The sequence below is a fragment of the Archocentrus centrarchus genome, chromosome 15 (genome assembly GCF_007364275.1).
Source record: "Archocentrus centrarchus isolate MPI-CPG fArcCen1 chromosome 15, fArcCen1, whole genome shotgun sequence".
NCBI lineage: Eukaryota > Metazoa > Chordata > Actinopteri > Cichliformes > Cichlidae > Archocentrus > Archocentrus centrarchus.
In genome coordinates, this window is record NC_044360.1 from 13,235,026 (window position 1) to 13,262,045 (window position 27,020).

The 27,020-nt window shown below is 40.1% G+C and overlaps 1 protein-coding gene across 3 annotated transcripts; it reads right to left on the reverse strand.

Annotated features, from left to right (window-relative positions):
• Positions 1 to 206: 206 nt before the first annotated feature.
• Positions 207 to 26,745, reverse strand: LOC115792843 (protein FAM53B-like). 3 transcript variants are annotated; one of them, XM_030747410.1, is made up of 5 exons: positions 26,496 to 26,745; positions 15,736 to 16,000; positions 11,352 to 11,406; positions 8,568 to 9,400; positions 207 to 1,387 (listed from the first exon to the last, which is right to left on the reverse strand). In XM_030747410.1, exons 2-5 carry the CDS (start codon positions 15,814 to 15,816, stop codon positions 1,040 to 1,042), a joined length of 1,317 nt encoding a protein of 438 aa, XP_030603270.1. In that variant the 5' UTR covers positions 15,817 to 16,000; positions 26,496 to 26,745; the 3' UTR covers positions 207 to 1,039. The 3 variants fall into 3 exon arrangements, with proteins under 3 accessions (XP_030603270.1, XP_030603271.1, XP_030603272.1); XM_030747411.1 differs by having other exon boundaries at positions 26,493 to 26,745; XM_030747412.1 differs by lacking the exon at positions 15,736 to 16,000.
• Positions 26,746 to 27,020: the final 275 nt, after the last annotated feature.

Consider the following 27,020-nt stretch of genomic DNA (forward strand, 5'->3'; position numbering starts at 1 on the left):
ATGTTTATCAAGTTGAGTGAGCTTCAATGAAATGATTCTGAAGTGTTATGCAGGAAGCGACCGTGTGTGGGTACGGCTTCTAAAGAGTATCTGGAAACTTTGCAGCGTATTCAGACTTTTGATCTGTCTGAGTGAAAGCTATCTTTTACAGAAATCTTGATCAACCACAGTGCCATCATTACAAAGCTGAAATCAAACCAGACAAATGAGTGCAGGATGTAAATTTATTTCATATTCATTCTCATAGAACAAAGACCTTGTGTTCTTGCTCCTGCACAAACAGCTCATAAAAACAAAACAAAACAGTTACTTAGAAAAATATATACTGATGTTAGAACTGAAAATTTGAGATTCAGTGTTTAATTCAAATATACATTTTGTCTATTTGGGTCAGAAAAGGTGGCTTCAATTGAGGCACGTTTCTTAAAGAGAACTGAGACAGCAAGCATCCAGAAGAAGGCACTTTACATTTTCTGAACTCCACATAAAGCTTATTGAGCCTACATTCAGCAAAAAACAAAATCAGATTTTCATGTGTGCACAAAAGGTGAAGAGGAAGGTCAAGGGTAAGTCTGTCTTTGCCCCTCTTTGTTTCACCCCATTCTTGATGCCCTCCACTTTCTCTGAAAAACAAACTTGAGCTAAATACAAGAGAGCTCAGCTACTGCTACAGTACTACAAACTTAAGGTTAGCTGAATTTGAAAGGCCATCTGGTTAAAAGACAGCAGGGGCTGAGACACTTATTTAAGACAAACCCTCAATTTCCCACTCCTGAGTTAAGCTGAATATCTGATCAAAAAACAAACTAAGGTTACTGCTTTTTAAACAAACAGTAAGAATGTTCAAGGCAAAGGTGTCATTAGGAAGCCAGCCATTAGCAACATATGCAATGCTTCATCATCTATATCACTGTCCTTGTCTTTCCAACATCTTTCCCTTTTAAAATTTGCTATTATTTTTTTTCTCTGATTCATCTTATAGACATTTCTTGGTAAATCAACCATAACAGACAGTCTTTTAAAATCCTCAATATGATGTTCAGTTTCTTTCAATCTGTTCAAGATCCAGCTCGCCCCCCAGCTGGAAAATGTCCCTGTGTGTCCCACAGTCACCCTTCCAGAGGGCGCGTTTACCATCTGCAATGTCTACAGGAGACCTAGGCCGGGAGTCCACGCTACAAGCAGAGTCGCTACCTTCATAAGATGAATCTTCTTCCTCGTCATCTCCTATCACTTCCTGTCGTGACTCTAAACCCAGCTCAGACACACCTGTGAAGTCTAAATCTGGTTGGCTGACAAAGTCAAAGTTGGGCGGGGACACGATGGACTGGCAGTTGTCGGTAGCTGAGAATCCCAGGCAGCTCAAGCTCTGAAAGGTCTGAAGTTTCTAAAAAACAAACAAAAAAAAAAGACCAAGAAAAAGAACACGTTAGTTCGGACATTTTAGCACATCTTGGCGTCTATCTGGTGAAGAGCTACAGAAGTCAAAGACTATGTCAGGGGGAATTTGAGCTCAGGGTTTCCCAGAATGTCAGTTTGAGATTGAGTTTCAGTTTGGGCAGCTCAAAAAGCTGGCTTTCCCTTTCACCGACAGCATGTGAACACATAAACATGCAAGAGCACCAGTATACACACAAGGCATTGAAGAGTATACACAGAACACTAACCCTCTGGGTTGTTTGAGCAAAACACTGAAATGAGCAGCAAACCACAAAATGTATCTCGTGTCAAACTGTGCTCTAGGCTTATTTATCACTGGAAACCACTTTGAAACACATACCTAACCCAGCCCTGTATGGTAAAAGACATTTCTTATTTAAGCCATTGTTGTTCACAGTTGTTATGATGTTTTGTAGCTCACACTAGGGAGTGTCAGGGAGAATCTGGATGTGAACAATTGCCTGCGTTTTTGCTCTCAAAACTTGACCTTAAAGAGATTCGATTCACAAAGAAGTTGGCTCCCGGTTTGCTTTCATGCTCTCTTTCCACCCTGAATTCCTCTCTGCAACAAAGGCAGTCGTGCAGTGCAGTGAAGGGGTTAATGATCTCTGGAGTGCCCTCAGCAGCAGATGTTGGAGGCATGGAGGTGAATAGAGATGAGGTCCTCTCTATAAAGCCTAGGCTTTCATGACAGACACCTCTAATGTTCCCTAGCATGTGTTGAGACATTGCTTTTCCTTTTACAATGAGCTGGGAGACCCTTTCTTAGATCTCATTTTAGGCTCACTGTTTTCCTGTCTGAGAGAAAACTACACCATAGGATTTTGGCTGTCTGAATTTAAGGTTTGCTCACTTTTGCAGGATTAACTTTACATGTAAGCAGCTCAAAACACACCATACTTCATCTGAAAACGCTTGAGGTGATCATGTGAGGAGTGGGAGGCTTTTGCTGTAGTTACCCCAGTGGAGTGGAAAAGGGGATTTCAGAGCTCTTGCTCTCTGTTCAACCCCTGGTATTACCCCACTACTAATTATCACAGCAGAGGAGGAGACGAAAGCTAGAAAGAAAGGAGGTGGAGAGGCTGCCGCTATACAATATGCTTTCTATAAAATCTACTGAGGCTGACTGGGATTTGGGTGGGTGTGGTGGTAGGTTGGGGGAGTAGGGTTAGATTTCTGCTGTGTACCCAGCTTTGCCAAAAACACCCATGCACACATGCAAATCACTATAAGCACACACATGGGCTCTCTACCCTAACGCTGTCATGTCTCATATTACCCACTGCCATTACTAGGAATCTAAGCATATACAGACAAAAAACACTTTAAAGTTATTATCCTCAAAGGCTCTATTTAGAAACACACATCGATTAAGTTTGGAGAACCACAATAAATATTTTAAAAAGAGCAGGAGATTTATTCAGGAGTTTTAATTTCTTGCTGATTTGGCAAGTGAATTTAAATAAGCTAAACGGCCCACAAAAGCACACAAGCATGACCAAGAGTATCCTACATTTTCAGCTTCCAGCCACAACAAGTACAGTACTGTGCAGAAGTCTTGAGCCATCCACTATTTCTTTATATATTGCTTCAAAGTCTTTCTTGTAATTTTTAAAGTGGTCTTCAAAGTTTTTCTTTGAACACTGGCAGCTTTTTCACTCATTTGCAGACCTTGTACCAAACTGTTTTCAGAGGATTGTTTTGCTTCTTAGGCTGCTTTACGCTGACCTATGAATAATTCAAGCATAACTTAACACAAGGGATGAATCCATGTGCCTTCACATAACAAGCTACTTAGCAAAGAACCAATTTCTACTAAAAATTAACAACTAAATAAAAGTTAGTAACCAACATTTAGGCACCCTGTCACAAAAAAAAAAACAAACAAACAAAAAAAAACAGAATTTGCCATTTCTTTAATTGAAGTTACAAAAAAATGCCAAAGATAATATAGTTTGACAGGTATAAAATAGTATTTTTGTACCAACAAGGTGATTCCCAAAGAGCTGTTACATGTAAACTTGGCATATACCAGCATGGTGTGCAGTGCATCCTTAAAATAATTTGAGGAAACTGGACAAGTGGTGGACAAAAGAAGAAGTGGCAGGCCTTAAAAAAACAAACAAAAAAAACAAATCTACAGCATATGAAGAATATCTGAAAGTCATGTCGTTAAGAAACAGGAAAAAAATTCAGCAAAAAGAGGTCAGGCAAAGCCCCGCAACAGCTTAGGCCTATTGCAGCGTAACTAAGGGTTCAGGGTCACCTGATCCAGCCCCAACTATTAGTTTGATCAAAAAGGAAAGTTTTAAGTTTAATCTTAATAGAGAGGGTGTCTGTCTCCCAAATCCAAACTGGGAGCTGGTTCCACAGAAGAGGGGCCTGAAAGCCGAAGGCTCTGCTTCACATTCTACATTTAAATACCCTAGGAACAACAAGTAAGTGTGCAGTCTGAGAAGGAAGTGCTCTATTGAGGTGATATGGGACTATAAGGTCTTTAAGATAAGACGGGGCCTGATTATTCAAGACCTTGTATGTAAGAAGAAGGATTTTAACAGGGAAGAGAAGCAACATGCTCTCTCTTTCTAGTCCCTGTAAGCACTCTCACTGCAGTATTTTGAATCAGCTGAAGGCTTTTCAGGGAGCTTTTAGGACAGCCTGATAATAATGAATTACAATAGTCCAGCCTAGAAGTAATAAATGCATGAACTAGCTTTTCAGCATCATGCTAATACAGGATGTTTCAAATTTTAGAGATCCTGTGCAAATGCAAGAAAGGAGTCATATTTGTTTAATATGTGCATTGAAGGACATGTCCTGGTCAAAAGAATGTCCTTCAAGAAGCCTGGAGCTCTATTCCTGAAGCCTACTTAAAGAAATTCCCAGAAAGCTTGTCTAATTCAAGCTTTGCCAAAGAATAAATGTGGTCATACCAATATTGACTTTCCAGCTCATTAGAATTGTACTCCGTTATTGCCTTATATACTGAATTAAGGGAAACAAGCACATGTTTTTTTTCATTATATTTTACATATAAAATATAAAATGACTTCAACTGAGTTAGGGTACACTTGTAAGTGTGTCCAAACTTTTGACTGGTACCATATATTTGAATCTTGAATAGAAAAAGTGAACTCTGGCAGTAACATCAAAAGGAGACACAAAGACAATGCTGACCATAAATAGTATAAAAATTCAGTCTGTGATGATGACCTATAGATTATATCTTCATTTGATTCAAGAGAGTCATTGGATTCCCCAGTACCAGCTTACCAAGCTTTTTTTTTTTTTTTTATTAATATTTATCAACATCCTACAATTACACACATTTTATAGCTAAGTCATATTCTCATAGACATTATGTATTATTTTAAAGCATGATTTATACAACAACTTCCACTGTAAAGATGTTAACACGGGGTCAAAAAGCTACACCTGTCAAGTACATGCCAGGAGGTTAGTCAAATATCCTCTTGATGATTTAACAAAACACACCCTGCTAAATGCTATGTAAAGTCCCTACAGTGAGCCTGATGACAACCACAAACAATTATACATACAGTATATTACTGAGAGGTGTAGGTACTTTAGACTGTAGTCGACCAGATTATTAGCATTTGAGGCTGATACTTCTTTGGTTTAGCTCTGTACTGAAATGAGGTCACATAAACATTCAGTGGAGACACTGGTCTGAGGATGACATGCAAACAGACCTCCAACAGCAAAGAACTGTAAAACAAAAGAGAGGACAAGAAGGTGCAAGCAAAGTCAAAAGACTAACAGACATTCACACTCACATGGTGTGTGTTTGTGTTTGTCTGGAATTTACTCCTCCGCAGACAAAATGCACAGCTTAGTTGCGCAAATACCCACAGGTAAAATGATAAAAGACAAAAGTATTAAGCTGGCAGATGTTGAAAAGGTATAGATAATATATGACTACACACTAGTGTTTGGTGATGGCTTTACAACGCACATTTATGACAAGTCACAACAAGTCATTATACACAATGAGAGCTGCATCTCAAGATGCCCACCTAGGTGTTCCCACAAGCACGTTGGGCTTGACAGCTATGATCACCATGTCTGCCATCCCAGGCATGAAGTGTGATGGAGAGAGGAGGGGAAGAGCAGAGCAGCTCCAACTTGAGCCAGCAGGATGATATTAATAGAGAGGGGTAAAAGCTGGTCTGCCAGATTCCCTGCAAAAAACAAAAAAAAAAACAAAAAAAAAACACAATACTGCCCTTCGTCACCCTGCCTTTTCTCTCCTGAATGCACAGGTGTCTGTGTGTACATATTCAAGCATTTGCTCTGCATTCCCCTTTCTACCACCTTATTTTTAAATGCTTTTAAAAACGGACAAACCAAACTGAAGCTCTCAACTACCCAGGCTGGCTTTGTGCAGGCGGCTTCCATAAAAGCAAAGTGTGAGTAATGTTGACAATTATTCAGCAGGGGACACAGAGTTTTCTATGCCCGATAGCCCGTCACAAAAACAAAACAAAAAACAAAACAATGACAGGCCAAGGTGGAAGGGCAGGCAGATTTAAAAAAAAAAAAAAAAAAAGGCAGTGAATGACGCAGCAGCAAACTCATCTACATGGCTGACTGGGAGGGCATTCAAGGAATTCTGGGATGGCTGCATGTAAATCCCCACGGTAGTCAAGTTATAGCTGATTAGTATGACATCCATCCCCAGAATTCACACCCGCCTTCATTGACGTGGCAGAAGAATGTAGGGGCCAAATTACACCATGTTCCACTAACAACACACACTGAGGGCTTGTTGACCACCATGATCCTTCCCCCCCACAAGCCTCCGGCACACCTTCTGTAGAAAATTAATCAAACACCTGCCTGTATCCGTTCAGTGCAGATAAATGTCACCATTTCCTGTGTCATCTATGAAACTTTTGTTATTCTATTCATCAGCGTTAGACTGTATTAGTTAACGCATGCCTACAGTATTAAACTGTGTGTCTATGTAGGTATGAAAAGTAATAACTCTTAACTGACACCCTAAGGCAAGCCCCAGAAGGACGGTTTTTCTGCCTGAGTGTGTTGTAATTAGACTCACCCATTTCTTGAGAAAGCGTGGAAAGAATTGTGTGTGTGTAGCCAGGGAAAAACACCAATGGTGTCACTTTAGTAACACATTGGCCAGCTAACAAATCAAGTCTTCTGATGCTCAAATTTATAACTGAAGATAGAAATCCTTCAAAAAAAGTAACACTAAGAAACTGATTTCCCATCAGAATTGGTCAAATCTCCTCTGTTCCCAACCCTGGTAGTAATTTGTATGTTCTGTCTTCACTAGATCAGACACAGGTTGTAACCAGCCCTGGTTTTCCACATTAACACTTCCTTTTCCAGACAGTCTGCCAGCTAGGATCTTTTTCATTCCCAGTCTCTCAGAGGCAAACCACTTTGGTAACAACTATGTGAATCTTCAGTGGTAACTCTGCAGGCTTTTGGGTTATTGAATTAAGAGTCTCATATTTCAACCCTGCTTGTTTAACTTCCTGGCCAGACTTGACCTGGCTTGGTTATTGACAAAAAAAAAAAAAAAAAAACATCAAGTCACAGGAAAAGAAAATGAAGCAAGAGAGCAAAATGTTATTTATTCTGTTTGTGCTGTATGAGATATGTTACTGGCAACTTTCCCCCAGGTGTGCATGAGGGTGCAAATATAAAAAATGGTTACAGTAGATCTGAAATGAACTATCTAACTTGCATGACCAGCCTCCTTTCAACATGCACTCATGCAAGTCAACTAAAAAAAAAAAAAAAAAAAGCCTTTCAGAATAGATCATTTCCTGAAAATATTCTGCAACTGACACAGATAATGGCAGCAAGAGGTAATAGCAAGTGGAGCTAATGTAAAACTGGCTCCATGTGTGTGTTTGTGGATTTGTTCTTTATATGTTGCATGCTTGATTTTACCCTCTTAGTACCTGGCAATACTAGAGGAAACATGCTTGCTAGGCTCCATTACCCATGCCTTGTTAATCCAACCCTGGCTAGGTCCTAAGTGTGACTGGCTGGGAACATCTTTTTTTTTTTTTTTTTTTTTTTTTTCCAGAGAGGAGGAAGGAAAGTATATGGATTAACTGATGACACTCTGTAGTCAAAGGCAGGAAAATTACAATATTCCCCTGACAGAAGGTACTATGAAGGAAGATTTTTGAGTATCAAATAACCAAAGTGATCAGGAAAGCATGGGTAAACAGGACATGATGCACAATTTCATGAGCATTCACATAAATAAGCTGAATGTGATCTAAGAATTGTATCAAGATCTTTCAGGGCTCCAGAAAAACAAACAAAAAAAACAAAAAAAAAAAAACAAAAAGCATAGTACTGCCAAGCATCAAAAGAGTACATGCCATTAAAATACTTCTGGGTCTATTTTGGGTTTAGGTTTATACTCTCTGGCTGTTGCACTGTTTCTCTGACCTTACAAAAGAACAAACAAACTCTTGACATGGGGAAATCCATTCAGAGCTCTGTGTATCCAAATATCTCCGTAATTCATTTTCCGACAGGTAGAAATATTGGCTGAGAGTTGCAGAAAGGGAGCAAATAAATTGTGAGAAGTCCAACCTTTGGATGGGCTTGTTTACCCAACAGAGTTAATGAAATGATAAACCCAAGGGGGGGGCTTGCAAGAGCGTGGTGCAAGGCAGCGTGACAGAACATGAGGAATGCTTTCTTAGTAAGCACCGCTCCCTAAGCTAGAGGGAGGAAAGCCTGAGATCACTTAGCCTTGAAGCTTTGGACTGACGACGCAGAAAACTTATTACAGTTTGATTTAATCCACTCTGAGAGAAAGAGACAGACTTAGTTTTGTTTGCGGATGCCTTGAACTTCCCTTTGGTGTAAGAACAAAAAGGTATTTGTCTGTGTTGTAAGTGCATCTGGTTCAGGATTAAAGTAAATGCAACAGAGCGCATTTTGCATCATTAAAGCAAGATTAGAAATAAGCTGATACTTATGTTTAATCAGCAAACACATATAATACTAAACTCTGAAATTTGTCAAATTCTAATTGCATGCATTCAAATCAATGAGTATGTAAGTGCTTGTCTGTGCATGTCAACCTATGTTCAAAATTTCCAGCTAACCTGAGTCATCTTTGCCAGGTCCAGGGAGGGCCGCTGCTCCTGGGCATCTTCTGGTCTCCTGCGTTTCATGCCAACCTTTTTGTCATTTAACACACAGGGCTGGGATTTGCTCCGAGACAAACACCCCTTTCCCCCCGCTTTCTGACCAGCTCGTCTCCCCAGCTCTGGGGTGGAGTCTGTGGAGCTGGTCTCTGATGCCTCTTCCCTGTGGTGCTCTGGCAGGCTAATTTGTTCATGGGAAAGTGAGAGAGGCCTGAGGAAGATCTGATTTTGGGAGTGCTGATGATGCATGCCAAGAGAGGTAGGGGAGAGCGGAGAGGCAGTGAACTGAGGGTGGAGAGGCAGTGGCTGGTTGAAGAATGGCAAGTCCTGGATTCCATCGAAAGGGATGCTGCAGCGTGAGGGCAAACTGAAGCTGGAGCTACGCTGCATGGTGGGAAAATGATTTCCCCCTCCTCTGACACTTCCGCCACTGTGGCACCTTCGTTTCTCAACTGTTGTCCAGACTCTGGAGCCTTGGGGCCTCCAAGGTGAGCGGAAAGCACTGAATTCATCAGAGAGCGACTGAGAGCGACACTGACGTTTGCTCGGGGGTGCCGTAGGAGTTTGGCTGGTGGCTGTAGTGGTGTAGTGTGCAGTGTTGGATGTGGCGTGAGTGCTGTTGCAGAGACTGAGATCTCTTATCAGGCTGGTGATTGCTGTGGTGCTGCCTGGTTCCTGGGCACAGTGGCTCTTATGCTCAGGAGTCACATCCCAGAGAGCAGTGCCAGACTGGCATGGAACTCTCTGCTGGACAGCACAGCTTCGCCCCACATCCAGCCATCTATCTGCCTCTGCAATAGTGAGAACATAAAAACTCACACTTTGACCTCAATAGCAGCCCTTCTGACATGCATCTACAGTATGTAAGAAGCAATAAGAAGCAAAAAGTGCATTTGTTAACTAGAGCATGATGAATTCTAGCAGCAATATCTGTTTAGTACTTTCCACAGATAAAGAAACACACAAGCAGAAATAAGCTTAAGACAAAGAGGACTGGTTGGTGTAAGAACAAACTGGAAGAATAAAGGGAGATTACTGTCTGCTAACTGCAATGGCAAACTACTTAACCAAGAAGAAAGAAACAGCTAAGTACAAACACCAACAAAAATCAAAAAAAAAAAAAAAGAAAAAAAAGAGCTTTGGTGAATTACAAAAAAAGGTTTTAAGTTATTTGTCTTAACATGATTGACAGGATTATGCCTAGAGGAAATAATGTTACCAGTTGAACAGTTCAAACCAGTGCTATTCTTCAGTAACTATACTGAAAGATGGAATGCAAAACACTGAAAGGAAAAAAAAAAAAAAAAAGTCAACTTCACTTTCTGCAAAAAACATCCAATTCTCAGTGCACTTAAAGATGGAAATGTTTTAAAAGCCTGAAAAAGTTGGCTGTTTTCATAAAATAAAATAAAATAATTCACAGTGCTCATTATAACACAGTACATACTCATTAGGACACAAGATCACTGTGCGTCTGGTTGTTTTTCACATAAACAGCTGCAGGACATGCAGTGAAACCTCAGCTGTGACTTGTTACTGGCACATTAAAAGCATGGACCATTACTTTTAAAGTTAAATACAAAAAAATAAATAAATGAATAAATTCAAAATGCTGTGAAAATCCCAGATTACAATCAATTCTGACTGTTCCTCAGCACACAAACCAGGTCACTAGACTGAATGCTATGTTGGCCATTTTTTAGGTTTCCAGCAGCAACATTCCTTACTATTTAAAGCTTTGACATGCAAGAATGCTGATTCCAAAAACATGAACTACACATTATGATAAGAATCACCCAATGAAACAGTTGGGCAGTCACTCCCATTAGTCAAATGGCTAGCAAGGCATGCATCAAAGTAGTATGAATTTCCAACTGTCTCACCATCAGGACAAAAGAGTCTTGTGGAGGATAATACACCTACAGTAAAGTGTGGCTAAGTTTGAATCTATTGAGGCTTTTGTGAAAAAGGGCCCCTTGTTGATCCAAAAACCATCCTTTTGGACGCTTGCCTCTAATTTTGGCACGCTCTCTCCTAGACTACTGGACGGAAATCATTGTTTTGGCTGGACAAACAATGTACGGGGGCTACAGTGACGACCTGACAGGAATGTTAGGAAAACATCTTGACAAAAGGAGAAAGGGATGAACTTCAAAAGGCCACCATTTGAAAGCAAAAGACAAAGTGCTGGTTGAACTAACAAAACACGCCAGCCAATTTTAATGTCAGGATTAACAGTGGAAAAATCTTTACCCAAAAGAAAGAGGACAGTGAGAGATAGCTGGCTTGTATTTACAGGAGCATTTCTTTTAACACAGAGGGTAATTACTCTAACACAGCCAAAGGGAAATTGTTGACATAGGCAGCAGAATATTCAATTACAGTTCACTCCCATGAGAGTGCTGTGCAACGTTGTGTGGAGGCAGGTGCACCCTGATCATGAGTGGGGGATGACTGACAAGACGGAAAAAGGGAGAAGTGAGTGATCGAGTGTGACAGAGGAGATAAACAACGAGACAATTGCAGTTGCTGATTTTAGTGGTTCAACTTATTAGGGAATTAATGGGGACAATTAATTGTGTCATTTCGGTTGCTAAATGATTCTTAACAAATAATCAGCCACTGTTATTTTCCAGATCTTAAATGCAGGGAACAAAGGGATGCTGTTTAATAAATGGAAGCAGGAGCAAAGGTGGAAAGTCAAACAGAAAGACATAAAGGGAGATAATGAAGATAACTCACCCACGGTTCCACAGGAGAGGAGGGTGGTCCCTCTGCTCATGGTGTGGAGTTCACGCTGTGGAGGGCATAGGCAAACATAAAGCAAAAGTCCGAAACAAAAGGCAAGCAACAAAAGTCCAGCCCTCAAATCAAGTAAGAAGACTAATCTGTCTTCATTTCAGGGACGGGATTATTTACACGCTGCTGCAAATTAGGTAAATCAACAGTGCAAAATCGTTAAAAGGCCTACTTCAACCAAAGCTAGTGCAAATGTGTACTTACTTTAAGCTTACTGTTTTAGTTTTATGGCCTGCAAGTTTACCTTTCACAGCAACAAATAGCTCATACTCAACTATTAGCTTGTGACTAAAGAGTTAGATATGTCTCTAAAGAGTAGGCAGAGAGAAAACAGCACAAAGAGTAAACATTAGACTAGAATAAAGACCCCAAATGAATGCTAATTTACTCCATTCTTGCTGGGTATGCAGGATGTTTGCTAACGAGCTCTTACTAAATTAATGTTAATTCAAATTCAATTAAAAAAAAATTAATTTTACTTAAAATTAAACTTCTTTTTGATTTGGTTTTGCTATTTTTAGTACACTTAGCCTAACGAACCGACAACCACACAGGCTGTATTTGCCCCTCAGACCTCCATCTTAAAATGAATGACTTTACAGCAGAAATAAACATGTTTACAGCCCTAAACACAAAACAAAAAACACAAACAAAAAACTTTGGACTCTACTCGTAGTTTCCACCTTTATCTGAACTTTCATTTTTGTATGGCTAACCCATTTAAATTGTACTAAAGCTTAAAGTTATGATTAAGGTGTGGCCACTTTAAGTCTCAAGTATTTTGTCGTGTAATAACAGCAATAACATTAGCTATTCACTCACCAAAATTAAGATACCACCTACCACAGTGAATTACAACTACACCTACCCAAACTAGCTAATCAGCTCAAGCATTAGCTTATAACACATCCCTACCATTGCTGCAACTTAAAACTCAAGGATTCATGAGTGTCGTCTGCCAACCCGTGGGTTGACTACACTCTTTTGGACTGGTTTATTGGTGGCTACATCCATATTTTACATACAGTCTCTAAACTGCCACCTGTTGCTAGCGCTCACAAAAATTAAAGTGTAAACTACTCACTAAAGATTATCCTTTAACCCGCTGCAGGGTGCATGAAATGCCTTCAAGGACAGCTGGACAATTATTTTACAATACAAAAGGACCTTTAAGTTTTTAAACAGACCTGTTTCATTTCTCGAGTTTAAAAAGGTACAAAGGCTGTTAGGGGAATATAAAACAGTTTTGTCTACACCCACTTATCTTCTAATCAGATACCCATCCTCTCTCAGAGCTCATTTCTTACAACAGGGTGGTGGCTGTCTGTACACAGGACAAAAAAAAAGAAGAAAAATAGCACAATTCACCACACTGACTCACCCCAAGGTTATTATCATGACAAAAAAATAGTTTTCTAAGATACCAGGCCTCGAACTAAAAGTAAAAGATATTGTGCTGTAGAAGACTATCAAATGACAAAATTAGTACACCGAATCCCCCAGGCCTTTAACACGAGTAACTGATAATGGCAAAGGTAGCAGTGAAAAACCTCAGTCCACAAGCCTTTTTGAATTGATTTAAAATATATATGCAATAGTATATTAGTATAAAGAAGACATAAAGGCTTACATTGCTTTCTGATGTTTAACAAAAGAGAAATCTGTAGATCTTGTTTGTGTAGATGCAAGAAAATAATTCCTGGACTTTTCACAAAAACAGTGATGTTCATTCAATGTTAAGAAATGTTTATGATGCTTCACCATTCGAGCGCTTGAAGGAGCGTTTAGATTTTGTAGATTAAAAATTGCACATAGGCAGCGAGATAAAAGCGGGAAAGTGAGAGCTACTCTTCTGTGCTGTCTGAATGGAGTAGTGAGATAAAAATAAAATGTAAATAACCCTTATTTTACTTTGAGAACTGAAACCAAAGTGTTGGTTAAAAAAAAAAAAAGGAAAAAAAAGTTAAATATTTCTCAGGAGTGAGATGCCAAAAATGCTATGTTGGTTTGAGTCATATAAAGCAGCTTGTTTCTGCATATATGGCATGTTTTTTAAATTTTAACTTGTGATTTCTTTGGTTGCTAGCAGATTGCCAGAGACACCTGTAGTTTGCAGGGAAGATAAAAACACTTGCTAACTCACCACCAAGCAACACTGAAACTAGAAAAAGTGCAACACAAGCTGACTTTGAAGGTGAATGATCTGTTTCCAGAAGCGAGCCTCAAACCAGCACATTTCAAAAGGCACACCTTTTACATGTGAAGGTCTATTTCCAGTTTGCATTGTACCGTTCACGGTTTCACTACCGCTTGGAGAATACTTTGTGTTTGCAGAGAAGCAAATATATGGGACCGCAGCAATCTGCTAGCAACCAAAGCAATCATGAGGTTTTTCACTCCTGTCCACTCCTCTGTGCAACCAATCTCACCTAATGGCACTAAGCAACCTCCTGCAACCACTCGCCAACCAGTTGGGGATTATATATCTTTTCCTAGGAACTGGTTGTTGCCAGGGTATCACTGACTGGTCTCAAGAAGTGGAAGTGGTCCTGATGTAGACAGCATTAATCTAGCATGTTTTTTAATAGCAGGAGAAACCTGAGCTCCTGGAGAAAAACCCAGGTTTGAACCCAAGACTCTCCTGCTATGAAGTAAGAGTGCTAACCACTGATCTATGCTACTATAGCGACATTTACCATAACAGGTAATGATCATGTAACCATTTCCATTTATTTTTATCTGTAATGTTTTTCCTCTCTCCTCTCTGGTGGTCTGTTGTGGTGAAGAGAGAGCCGGGTGTAAAAGCAAAGCTGTCACTTTACCAGTCAAGCTACGCCCCTAACCTCACCTATGGACACGAGCTTTGGGTAGTGACTGAAAGAACAAGATACAAGCAGCGTAAATGAGCTTATTCCAAAGGGTGGCTGGCCTTTCCCTTAGAGAAAGGGTGAAGAGTGCAGACATTCAGGAGGGGCTCAGAGTAGAGCTGCTACACCTCCACATCGAAAGAAGCCACTTGAGGTGGTTCGGGCATCTGCCTCCATGGCGAGGTGTCCTACTGGGACAAGGCCCATGAGCAGACCCCTGGAAACCCCTCAGTGTTCCCCTGCATAAGCTATAGGAGGTGGCTAGGGAGCGGTAGGTCTAGGCTTCTCTACTTAGGCCCCGTTTACACGACGACACCGTTTCAAAATGAAAATGGTGTCGTTTTGATTCGTTTCGGCCTTCCGTTTACACGACAACGGAGTGAAAACAATGTGTTTCGGAAACGGGGTCCAGAGTGGAGCGTTTCAGAAACGCACTGGCTTGCGTTCTCGTGTAAACGCTTGAAACTGGCATGATTTGAAAACAGGTGACTCGCACAGGTGTTCCGCGCATGTGCAAATTGATAAACAGTACTCGCGGATTCACGAGTGCTTCTTGTGCTTTTCTTGTGTTTTTAACATTATGTAATAGAGCATTGTGTGCAGCAGCGATCCAACCTCATTGTCAGTCCACACAAAACCTCTCACATTGGCCGTTTTGTAAGTAATGAACAATTTGCCGCGCTTGTGTCCCACCACGCATGCGCGTCTTGCGTAAACAAGCTTTGCAAAGAGAAAACTAACGCCAACTTGTGGCCTGGCATGGGAACTACATCGTTTTCATCGTTTCACGTGTCCCAGAGTAAACGCAGATTGTTTCTGAAACGCTATTGTGTAAATGGAAGGCTGAAACGCATCAAAACGGGGCCTTAGGTTGCTGCCCCCATGACCCAGCCCCAGATAAGTGGAAGAAAATGGATGGCTGGATGGATGCTTTTCAACTCACTTCTTTAATGCATCTTACAATAGATTTTGTGTCTAGAGTAGCCTAGTTTAGCTCAGAAAATTAAAACAAATAATAGTTCAGCTTAGCCTTTTTTCAAACAAGAAGGAATACCTTACAAATACTTTATTCAGATGTTAACATACTATATTTTTAAAATTGTCAAATCTAGCATCCCAACAGGACAAAAGTTTTAAGTTGTTCAATTTTATTTTATTTTTTACTTCAGACTGAGCTATGTTAGGTTAAAATCAGGAAGTAAAAGTTAATCTTTCTGCTAAGCTAGGCTAACACATCTTAGACCTCTGTGCTGAAGCAACAATGATCAAGCTCACACTGAATGTCAAGTCTGGGTAAGAGAACCAACAAAGTGAAAATTTTACTATCACATTAATGAAGTTAAAGACATCTAAATTCCTCACTACTTTAATGAACAAGTTATTGTGGTCTTGCATGCTAAATGTGTACGCTACCTACAAGTTTGCTTTATGTGAAACTCAAAAAGTAAAGTTTCTCTCACCAGCCGTCTCTCGATGTTCTTGGACCTTACATCATTAACACCCTTCTTCTTTTCCAGTGTTTTTGAGAAAATGATCACCATGGTAGCAAGCAGCTCAGCTCCAGTTTCTTCAGAAACAGAAAAAGGCCACAGGCAGCCATCTTATATGAGAGCGGAGGGTAGACAGTGCATTTGGGCAAGGAGCAGTTGAAGACTTCCCATCTGAAGAGCAGTACTCATGTAGGTGGTGGAGGTAGGAGGAAGTCTCTCAGACATCAGCTGATAGCTGTGTTTATGGAGAAAATATATGGGAAAGAAAAAGCATTACTAATTTAATTAACTAAAGTTAAAAAATATTCACTGTTACAGAGGTCTCTGGTTTCTGGTTGCAAGGTGCAGACAAGAAGCTGAGCCCTAAAAGCTCAAGTTTAAACATAGCCATAACAGTCAGTAGTGAGCTAAATCTGGCTGCCCAAACCTAATTGTAGTTACTTTAACTTGTTCTGTGCCGGGCTAATGAAGATTATGTTCACAAAAATATATATATTTATATATGGCAGAGATAAGCAATCTTTACATGCATCCTAAAACATGTCTTAAGCGAAGACTTTCTCACAAATAGAAACAGATGGCCTTTTCATTGCTCGCTTTATCAATCTGTAAAGTCATAGATGCCATTCACAGATAAATCCCTTTAACATTCCTGATTGAAAAATGTGATGGTGTAAATGCGATGTTTGCCACATGCACACAAGTCTTGTTGCCTTGCCCAGATTTTTCCCATTCAACCTTTAAATCCTGAAACTTACAGCAACCCATCAGTCCTCCATATAGCTAGACGCACCTGTCAACCTACTGTCTTTAAAACAAAATGTGCTGTTATATACTAAACTGCTTCCTCATCCCTGTGGATAATAGAACATTTGGCCTGTCGGCATAATGCCCTGAACACAGAGGAATCTAAACATGCTGTAACAGACGGCTAAGTTTAGTTAATCCAGGAAAAGACATCACTCACGTCACATGACTACAGATGTGGGTAGAAAACATGAACAGAAAAGGAACATATATGGAGCTGCGGTTAACTCAAAGACTGCCTGCTCCCACACATGGCAAAGTCCAAACAGTAGCTACTTCGGTAAACACAACTGTTAAAAGCTTTATATGTATGGCAGATGGTCCGTATCATTTTTTTTTTGACAAACATGCCTCATCATGTCTGCAGAACTCAGTCTTTCTGATGCTTTTTAATGCATGTAGATGATTATAGTAGATGATGGGCAAGTTCAGTTATGCTTCCTTTAATAAGAGTAGCTACAGTGACTTTGGACTCCTTCATTAACCAACCACCAAACACACTGACAGCATCCAATTAGAGAGTACTAGCATAGTTCAGATCCCCAATCAACTGCTGGCTAATGACAGCTTTCTACTCTAGAGCAACACGTGAGGCTAATGGATCTTCCAGGCCTGCTATGCTATTCTGCCCATGGAACACATGGTTTTGTGTTAAGTAAGGGTCGTTGCACTTACATAAGATGTCTTTAAGGAGAGGTGTGCACTAAGAAAAAAGACAAAACAGGGATTGATAAAACAATTTTATACCAGTCTAGTCATGTTTTCTTACTTAACAATGTCATCTGTTCCCGTCCTCATCTCCAGCCCCATGACTACATAAAGACTAAGTAAATAAATGTTTCATGTAGGCCTGCCCCAAACCAACAGCCAGCATATGACTCCCATTATCTTCATTTATTTCAGTGAGTCGGTGGAGCAAAACTGGGCCTCCACAGGCAAGAGAAACTGGTACTGTTGGTGAGAGTAAAAGGAAAAGGGCATGTTCTTCGTGATCACTTTTACAGATTACTCTACTGATTTGAAGTGACACTGAATAATGGGTGGGGCATGCAGTCTGTGTGTATGTATGTGCTAATCAGAACAGGAGTTCAGGAGCATGACGGTCATGTGTAAAGGTTGCTACAGTGTGCTTTTTGACTGATGCAGTTAGGAAGTGTGACTTGTCCCATCAGGGGCTGAAACAGCATCGCTACAGTGAAAACAAGAGTGAGTTGTGCATGTGTTTCTGTACATGCATGTCTGCTTATGCTAACTTGTGTGCATGTGTAGTGACTGGCAAGCAGGGTCATGGGAGAGGGCAGACTGAGTGTGAATTCAAGCCTGGAGCCATGCTTACTTAATGAACCAACTTCTCATGATGGGGAAACCAGAGGTTAATGGACTGTGTAGAGCACTTGTGCAGAGCCATTTACAGATCAGATCAGATTTTTGCTCTTCAAAGCAAGAGTCTTTGTTGGCTACATCACACTGTTTGAAAAGCCTTTTTGTTTGGGTAGATGTCAGTACTAACAAAAACCCAGGAAGTTATCAGTTCATCTGAGATTTGATGGGCCACTGTTACACTGTACTAGGGGAATAATTAAATATCATTTTCAAGTACAACTTTAGTCTTCAAAGGTTATGAAAACAGCAATTACTGTGCTAATTCTGCTTTCCAGTGATGCTTTCATATATCCAGCACATCAACTTTTTTTCCACAGTCACACCTCCCCGAAAGCCCAGACGTTTACCAAGCATTGGTAAAATGGCAGTTTGAAAAGACCATTTCAGAACAAGCTGGTTTTTATCCTACTGATGTGGTGTGGTAAAAGCAATCTTAGAGAACGACAGGTTGACATATTTTTGACGTATGTGCTTGACTGATGGTGCAAAGTTACTATCTGGAGGATCATGAATGAACACCTCAAGGTCCCGCCTAGATGTGATAATAATGCAGTGTTATGGAATCTGTGCTGTGGGGCTGGGTGGTTTGTGACAGGGCTGAGGTATGACCCTCTCCAAGGAAGGAAATGTAATGTTAAAATCTACAGTTTTCTTTTTAAAGCTTAGTAAATTCATGTTTCCGAAGTCACTGAGTAATTGTTAAATAGCTGTGATTAGGATTTTTGCCACGATCAAGCAGCTTTATACTGCACTAACAACTTCACTAAGTTGTATGTTAAATACGGTTTCATAAAGCCAGCCAAAATCTCACAAACACAGCTGCACATACCTCACAGAGGACTGTATTTCTGGTATCAAAGTCAGGCTGATCAAACAAAGGCGAGTGGCTTAATTGATGATTTCTCTCACTATTTACACTCAGATTACCATAGAAGGCATTGTGGATATTAAATGAGGCTTAAAAATGAAACTGGAAGAGATGCTTCCCTTTCATTAGATTCTCATATAATGATAAATGTGACAGGACAGATGCCATCTTTTTATACTTTGAAGCTCAAGAGTAAAATCGAGTGATCAGGAAAACCACTGGCTGCTTTAGTCAGAGGCTTTGATTATATCGATACATCAAAACTGCCTGGCCTGAAAAAGGAGAAATAACTGGTTTATCATTTGTTGGATTCCCATCTCAATCAGATTTGATTAAAATAAAGGAAATCTTTGTGAATAAATGTCAGTTATATATTATATTAGCTTGGTTATAAAGCTTTGAACTCACTAAATTTTGAACGTAAGTGGATTAAAATCTATTAGTACTTCAAGTTCTGATTTGTGTATGCTGGGGTGCAGACAGCAGCTCTTGGCTCACAATAATCAAGGACTCAGGAGGGCACAAGAAAAAGCAGCTAAGATAATATGGCTCTTTGCCCAGGCGGTGATTTGTACAGGCAGATGAATAAGAGCCTATTTGTGCCCCCTTAAAGTTCTGTGACGGGGTATTTGGTGTCCATTGCTAATTGGCTCTGGTTGCTGCATACTTGTGCAGAGTGCGTGTGGTGTCAAGACTTTGATCAGTTGCTGTAGTTAGAGAAAACCAGTTCATTTGGCACTAATGAAATGATGACACCCAAATATTCAAAATATGGCATGGCTGAAAAGTCTTGGCAGATCACATCCTTGTTTTGATAAGATTAAATTAAATTAGAGTCACACTAAATGGCAGAAGAAGCTAGATGTTGAAACCTGTTTTAAAAAGCAGAGATGTCCATGAGAAACTAAATGAAAGTTTAAAAAGAATAAAAGCCTTTCGTTTGTGAAAGCCTGTGATGTGCATTGTTAATTCAGGGTGAACACAAAGCGACCCCTCTCTTGGATAATGTGGTCGAAGTTGTAAAAATGGTCTGGGAGGTCAAGACATACCATTGAATCTATTGGCTATCACCCTAGTACCCTCCACTCCTTCAAAGGTACATAAACACTGAAGAACCTATTCACTGAAGCTTTATATACTTTTAGTAGTCAAGTTGTGACCTATTTTTTTTTTTTTTGCAGATTACTTTGAATGCTTCTCTCAAGACAGTGACCATTAATCTCTGCATGAATATAGCCTTAAAGCTCCAACGTAAGGAACAATTTGCTAAACTTCTACTTTGAAAAAGTTGTTGTTGCTTGAAACAACACATCTGCAATAAAAAGAGTAGTTAACAATAATCCCCACTCTTCAGAATAAACTTGCAAGTCTAGTTAATACTGGTGTTCTTCTCACTGCTTGTTGGCATGAAGACACACTAACATAAGTCGCATATGTAAGCGCACTTCCCTTTGCACTTTATGGGTTCTACTTCCCTTGTGGTCACATGCCTCTGCTGAATTGGGTGTGGAACATACTGAATTACTAAATACATGAAAAGAGAAAGCCCCAAGTGATATCCACAAAGCAATGTAGCAATATGTTAACTTCACATACGTTGCCTTGATGACTGCTCTTTTAATAAACTTGTGCAACAAATATAACGTACCATCATTTCACATTAACATATTTTATTTTTACATTTGCAGCCTGAGAGTGGACATGTAATCTGCTACACAGTATGTAAAATTGTCAAAGTGTAAAATTTTTTTTCCAACAAAAATGAATCAGATATTTTCTGGAGTAGTCTGACTCTGACTTACTACATAAAACAGTTGCTAGGTAGTACATTGTTTCTAGGAATTTAATAGGTAGCCATGGTAGCCAAGCACACAACACAAGACAACAGTGACAAGTGGTGATCCAAAAAAAGGTAGACATCACCCATCCAGTGAAGAATAATGTCTGGACAGCTCATCATTCTTTATCAGCAAGTCTGTTTGTCATAGGAAACTGGACTATTGAGCAAGGCCAGTTTACTAAACTGGAGCACAGCGACGTGCAACCTGCAAACACAGCACACTCTATTTAGGGCAGCATGAAATTTATTAGGGGTTGACCTCTGAGTCTTAGACCAGGATTTAGTTAGCCAAAATCTTAAGGAGCTTGACAGGGATAGGATCAGGTGTTTTAGTTTGAGTACGGGAAGGTATGGGGCCTCTTGCCCCCAGAAGTAACCCTCTCCATACATCAGGTATCACACTAATTACACTGCCCCCCATACCCACCCTCAGCCCAACAGTCCTTGCCTTTCTGCCTGTAATTTCTTCCATTTTCTCTTCTATGCACACTAGAACTCTAATCCATCAGGGATACATTACATACATCAGAGCTTCCAGCTCTGCTAGCAATCCCCTGCAATTGCTTAGTTCAATAAGAGGGACCATTCCTATACTGTATAAACAAGTGATGCTATACAGAATGTCAGTACCAATGCAAATAAAGATATGTGGTTATTGTACCATAGTTTAGCAATTCCAATCAAATTCTAACAACCAGTCTGAGCAAAACATGCTTTTGCAGGAGCAGCGGTTATCTTCAGTCTAATGCATAATATTGTCATATACACTATAACCACCAGAATCTTCAAGACCATAATTTACAAATAAAGCTTCGTATAAAGAGTTGACTTCTTAAATATAAATTGTCTCGTAATAACATAACCTGACAAGTCAATCTTTAAAATGTCATTTCTAGAATGAAGAATATAACTGAACTGAACATTTGAGTAAATAACAACTAAATGAAGAGGAAAAATACACCTGGTTGATAGGCAAAATAGGAAAGAATGGAATGATTCAGGACAGGAAGAACACACAAGCAACTTTACAGCATGTAAGTAGTCCATGAAAGTGTCTTGCAAGGTATTTGCCCCATAGAGCTGCAGCCAATGAGAAGTTAAAACTGTTTTTGTTGTTATGTGAAGCACAATGAACCACATGAAATGAAACAAATTAAGAGGATTTCGTGACAGCATTGACTAGAGAAGCAGGAGGGATTGCTTCCTCACTGTAATTAAATAGGACACTAGCGGTATGTTAGGAAAAGCTCTGTGGTGAAATGCACAGTTTGAATGAGCATATGTTTAGCCATTTCTCTTAATAGGAGTACAATATGCATTAGTGTAAATGCCATGTGTGCATATCTAAGTTGAGTAACCTTTGGTAACCTTCACATGTAATGATATGTTAATTCGCCATGTGCTTTGTGTTACTCATTCTTATTAGCCTAGAGACATACAGTAGGCCTACTCTAATAAGCAGAAGGGCCCTAGAAAACTCAAGTTACACTGACTTTGTGTATGAAGCCTCCATGCAAAACAGAGATGCACATCCCAGCATGAGTGATGGAGGCTGTGCAGCCACGGGGCCCTATCAGAGCAAAGTATCACTATGCCAAATATGTTGGCAGCACAGATGAATTGATCAATCACACTGAACTTCTATTGCATACTATGATGCTCACATTTTGGGAGGTGTGGGTAAGTTTTGAGTGAGTATGGGTGGGAGAATTTCAGAACAAAAACTCTGAGCAGCATTCCATCGGCCCATTCATTCATTCATGAGGGGGCTCAGCTCACCATATGGACCCTCTGACTGCTCAGCATAGTGTGTAACAGGAGTGTAAAACAGACATTTGAAAAGCCAGCTGAAGACGTGCCATTTTCAGGTGTTTTCACTGAAAGAAATACTTATGGAAAATGTTTGACTTATGAATTCTCTGTTGAGCAGAGCTAAACAGGAAGAAGAAAAATGATCGGTTGTAACTTGTCTATTAGTGCATATGTTTCAACGGTGATGACTGGGAATTATTCTAATCAAACCATTTTAAATCAAATTGTGGGATGTGTGGCTTGCTCTCATCTTTGCTGAAAAACTAAAGAAAATTAAATTGTTACTGAATTAAAGCACTTAACTGCTACTGTGTAACAGTAGAGATAACATCCATATGCTGGCCAACAAGAATGTAGATAGACAAAGCTTTTACTTTTCCCAGTTGGACTAGGAGTCAGTTTTACTTCCTTACATAGTAACACACTGAAAAATTCCAATCAGTCTTTGGCTTAAGGTTCTCTATTGCAATACTTCTCTTATATCTCCACCTACAATGTCTTATTACTTTTTGATATTTGGCAGTTAATAAGTTTATCTGATTCCAGTAAGCTAACAGGTTACACAGCTTGCCATTTGTCAGTGTTGTGCTGCTGTCTGGAAAGACCTGCAGGTGCATGTAAAATAAGTATGTAAAGTAGACTCCATCCAAAATATAGAGAAGCAATATATTGTAGAACCCTACGGGGTGGGGGTGGGGTATGTCACTACCACTGTGGCAATCCTACTTTTACAAAGATGTAACACAGTAAGTGTCACATTTGTATAGCAAAAAGCCATTGCCGTTATTGATTACCATCCTAACACTTGAAAGAATAAAGTAGATGCTTAGGTTTTGTCTCAACTGTGGAAAACAGCTTTTAAAAATACATCAAATAAGCTCGTCTGTACACTAACAGAGGCTTTCAATTCTCTCTCTCTTTTTAAAGGATGCAGTTGGGAAATTATTTCACCAGGCTGGATCTACAGTAAAGAACTGCCTGATTCAAACTAGAGTTATGCGTTGGCTCACAATTTAAGGAAAAGCCAACCTAAAGCAGTTGAGGAAAATAAACAGCAGAATGCCAACCACTGTCATTCCTAACAGTGGTGTTATGATGACAGAAGGCAACACAACACAAAATATTAGCTCGCCTGGCCTTCGGGGGTTTCCAGAAGAATACAGGTTATGCATATATATATATACACACACACACACACACACAAAATACATTAATACCAGAGAGAGGATATGCAAACTGGCTAAAAAAAAAAAAATAAAAATAAAGCCCAGAGGGTACAGACATACTTATTTGAGACTCAAACACCAATACTGAAGGTATCTATATATATATAAAAAAAATCAATCACACACTAAAGTGGAGTGCTCATTGGAGCATTCCTATTGCATCCCAGAATGCTTTTCATCTTTAAGTAGAGTCTGGTGCCTGTTTTGGGGGGTTGGGGGAGTGCTTCTCTGGTGTATGTGAGAATGCCTCTTTTCTTTTCTTTTCAGCTGCCGGTCTGTGGCTCTGTGGGCGATTTGACGCCAGACTTACAAATCCATCATGTTAATGAGGAAGGAATAAACAAAGTGAGGAATATTGACAATGAAACAAATATACTGACAGAGTCAAATAACCACGGCATTTGTTTTTAACTTCTTTAAGACTAAATGGGGGTGTGAGTTTAAATGTGTCTGAAGCAGCAGCAATTATGACTGCAGGTCACAGAGAAGAAAGGGAAGCTTCTGAAATGAATAAAGACGACCATGGAGGCAGAGACAACCATGGCTAACAATCCTTTTCTGGTAAGTTTGCATAATGTCTCGGGCCAGAGAACAAGGGAGAGAAAGACAGCAGCAACAGTGGGTGGAACAGAAAGACAAATATTCAAAAAAATAGATGAAAAAGTGAGACTGATAAATACAAAAAAGGCAAAAAGCAAGGAACCAAGAGGGGTGAAAGTGGCAGCATGTGCGTCAGCGTGTGGACTGAGTGAGAGTTGTTCACACAGACGGAGAATGGGCCAGTGGCTTGCTCAGCACACAGGCACACAGCTGCCCACTGACAGAATGGAGTTCTAATAGGGCCTTTTTTCTGCAACACAAAGACCTTGCAAATGTGTGCGTCTTAAGCACACACTGGAGTGCAGAGCAATCCCCTTTAAAAACCCACCGCCCTTAATTGCCTCCATATATTATGTCTCTAGTATGTCCAAAACAAGCCTACAGACGAACAATGCCAGAGCTGTTGTTGAGTACAATTGCAGTACATCAAGTACAAAAAGTGATTGCCAGCAACTGTGATGAAAATGTGTAAAAGGCTTCCTTCTCTTTAGTCTGACACTGGGAAGAGCATTGAACCTCTTGTTTGAAAAAGTCCTATTGATTGATTTGTTTCGATATGCCTACTTAGCCTACTGGCACCAGGTTAGAACATATCCACTCTGCTCCCGGTCAGATATAACCATCTGCAAGAGCAAACAACGCATGTGCAGGTTCGCATGCTTGTTTACACCAAGCTGTGACATTTCAGCAATAGGTTATTTTGGAAATCAAAGTCCTGTGTAGTCATTAAAATCTTCCCCAAACTGGAAAAGCAGATAAGAAGTGCTCAGAACAGGTTACATCAAAGCCTAACCCGCATTTATGAGGCACCCCTATCAACATCGCAATAGTCAATTGAGTTGACAGCTGATTAAATCTTCAAAACTCTGCTTTATTTCCAATCTGAACTTAATTTACCCTTTGCAATTGTGAGGACGTTTCATTTTCTGAACTGTGGTGAGAATTCCTGTTTAGCTCACCAAACTAGCCAGTCAAAGACAACCTCCTGCTTCGGTGTGCCCATGAAAATTTCCAGATATTTCCAAATAATGTACCCTCATACCAAACCAGTTCTTCAGGGTATTGTGTTGATGATGTCCACAAACCTCAGTCAACTGTCATGTAGTATTAGAAACATAAGCACCAAGACTTCCTAACCCACAAAGGAAACAGAGATGACAAATAAGCAGTTTAGTGCTCTGCTGCCACTGTGCCCTATATTCACAGAGTCCTGGTTTACAGCTTTTGACTAAAACAAAATGAGCTTGGTGTGGGAGGCCTCACAGTGAGGCCAACAGATAAACTTAATTTCTAAATGGTCTTATCAGTGTGTTATCAGTTCTTATCATGCCAGTTTCAGTCTCCTAAATGTATAACAGCATAACTTTAGTTTATAATAAAATCATCTGTCACGCAGTCATAAGAATGCAGTACAGTGTATATTTTTGATTGTACTTCAAGGATGCAGCCTCATATATTAGCTGATTAAACAGAAATAAAATTGAGGAAGAACAAAGTGGCTAATAGTTTCAAGCTCCTCAGCCTAAAAAAAGCACCTCCTCTGATGCTCAGAAAAAGCACAAGATTTAGTAATTTCAGATTCCTCTCTGAAAAGAGAACAAAAACCTATATGTGGGGTGGAGATTGGTGTGCCTTTTGCAGCCCAGCCTTATGACTCAAAGCACTAAAGCCTCTCTCAATATCTTCTCATGGGTTGTGGTGAGGAGCTGTGTTTCAATACTGCAAAGCAACCACACTGCATCTCCACCTACAGGTATTGTGTAGTTTTCAACAGTCTCAGATTCACTGCATTGGCTGACAGATGAAGGGGAGTTTGCAGCCTCAAAGGGCGTCCTGCCAGTGTGAAGCCTCCCGAACCTCAAAGCAGGTTATTGTGCAGGGACATGTATAACAGCAACAGGTTGGTCATATATATATATATATGTGTGTGTGTATATATGCTCCACAACACCTGAGTGCAGAACAATGAAGTTGGAGTCACTCACAAAGAGTTCAACACGCCACATGCTGCATTTTTTAAGAACAGAAGAGATTGTACTTTTTTTAAAAAGAAATTCAACAGAAAGTCATTTACGTATTCTAACGTGCCCCCAAAGTATCCTTACAAGTTACAGGGGAAACCCAGAAAGAACCAACTTCAAAGAAGTGAGAGACATGATGATAAACACATATCATTGAACTAATGTGCTACTACCTGGCTAGCAGAGGCTCTTTCGAGGTTAGGTCATCTTCGGCAAAGGGAATGCGAAAAAGAAAAGTTTATCGCAGCTGCAGCCGCCAGTACAATGTCCCCAGCGTAGGACCAAGCAGGACTGCAAGCAGCTGAGAGCTGAGCTTCTGCCTTCAGCATTGATTGTAACAATATCCGCGTACACACGCAGTTCAAGTCGGCGGGGTGGGGGGACACGAACGACAAGTTAACCGGTTAGCAAACTAGTGTGCAGACGGGGACACCGGGCTGTTGAACAGTTTACTCGTAAAGGTGTAATTATTAATCCAAACACAACAAGTCTTCAACATTTCAACACACACAGGGCGAAGTTTTCTTTACAACCAGCACCCCCACCCTTTTCCAGTTGGTATGCTCCAGTGCGGTCCGCCCTCAGGTATTTACAATACTCATGCTCCTTTTTATTACTATGTAGCTTATTTCATTGATGTTGAATAGAAAAATAACTGTTGACATCTCAAAACAAGTAACTACTCACCTAAAAGTTGC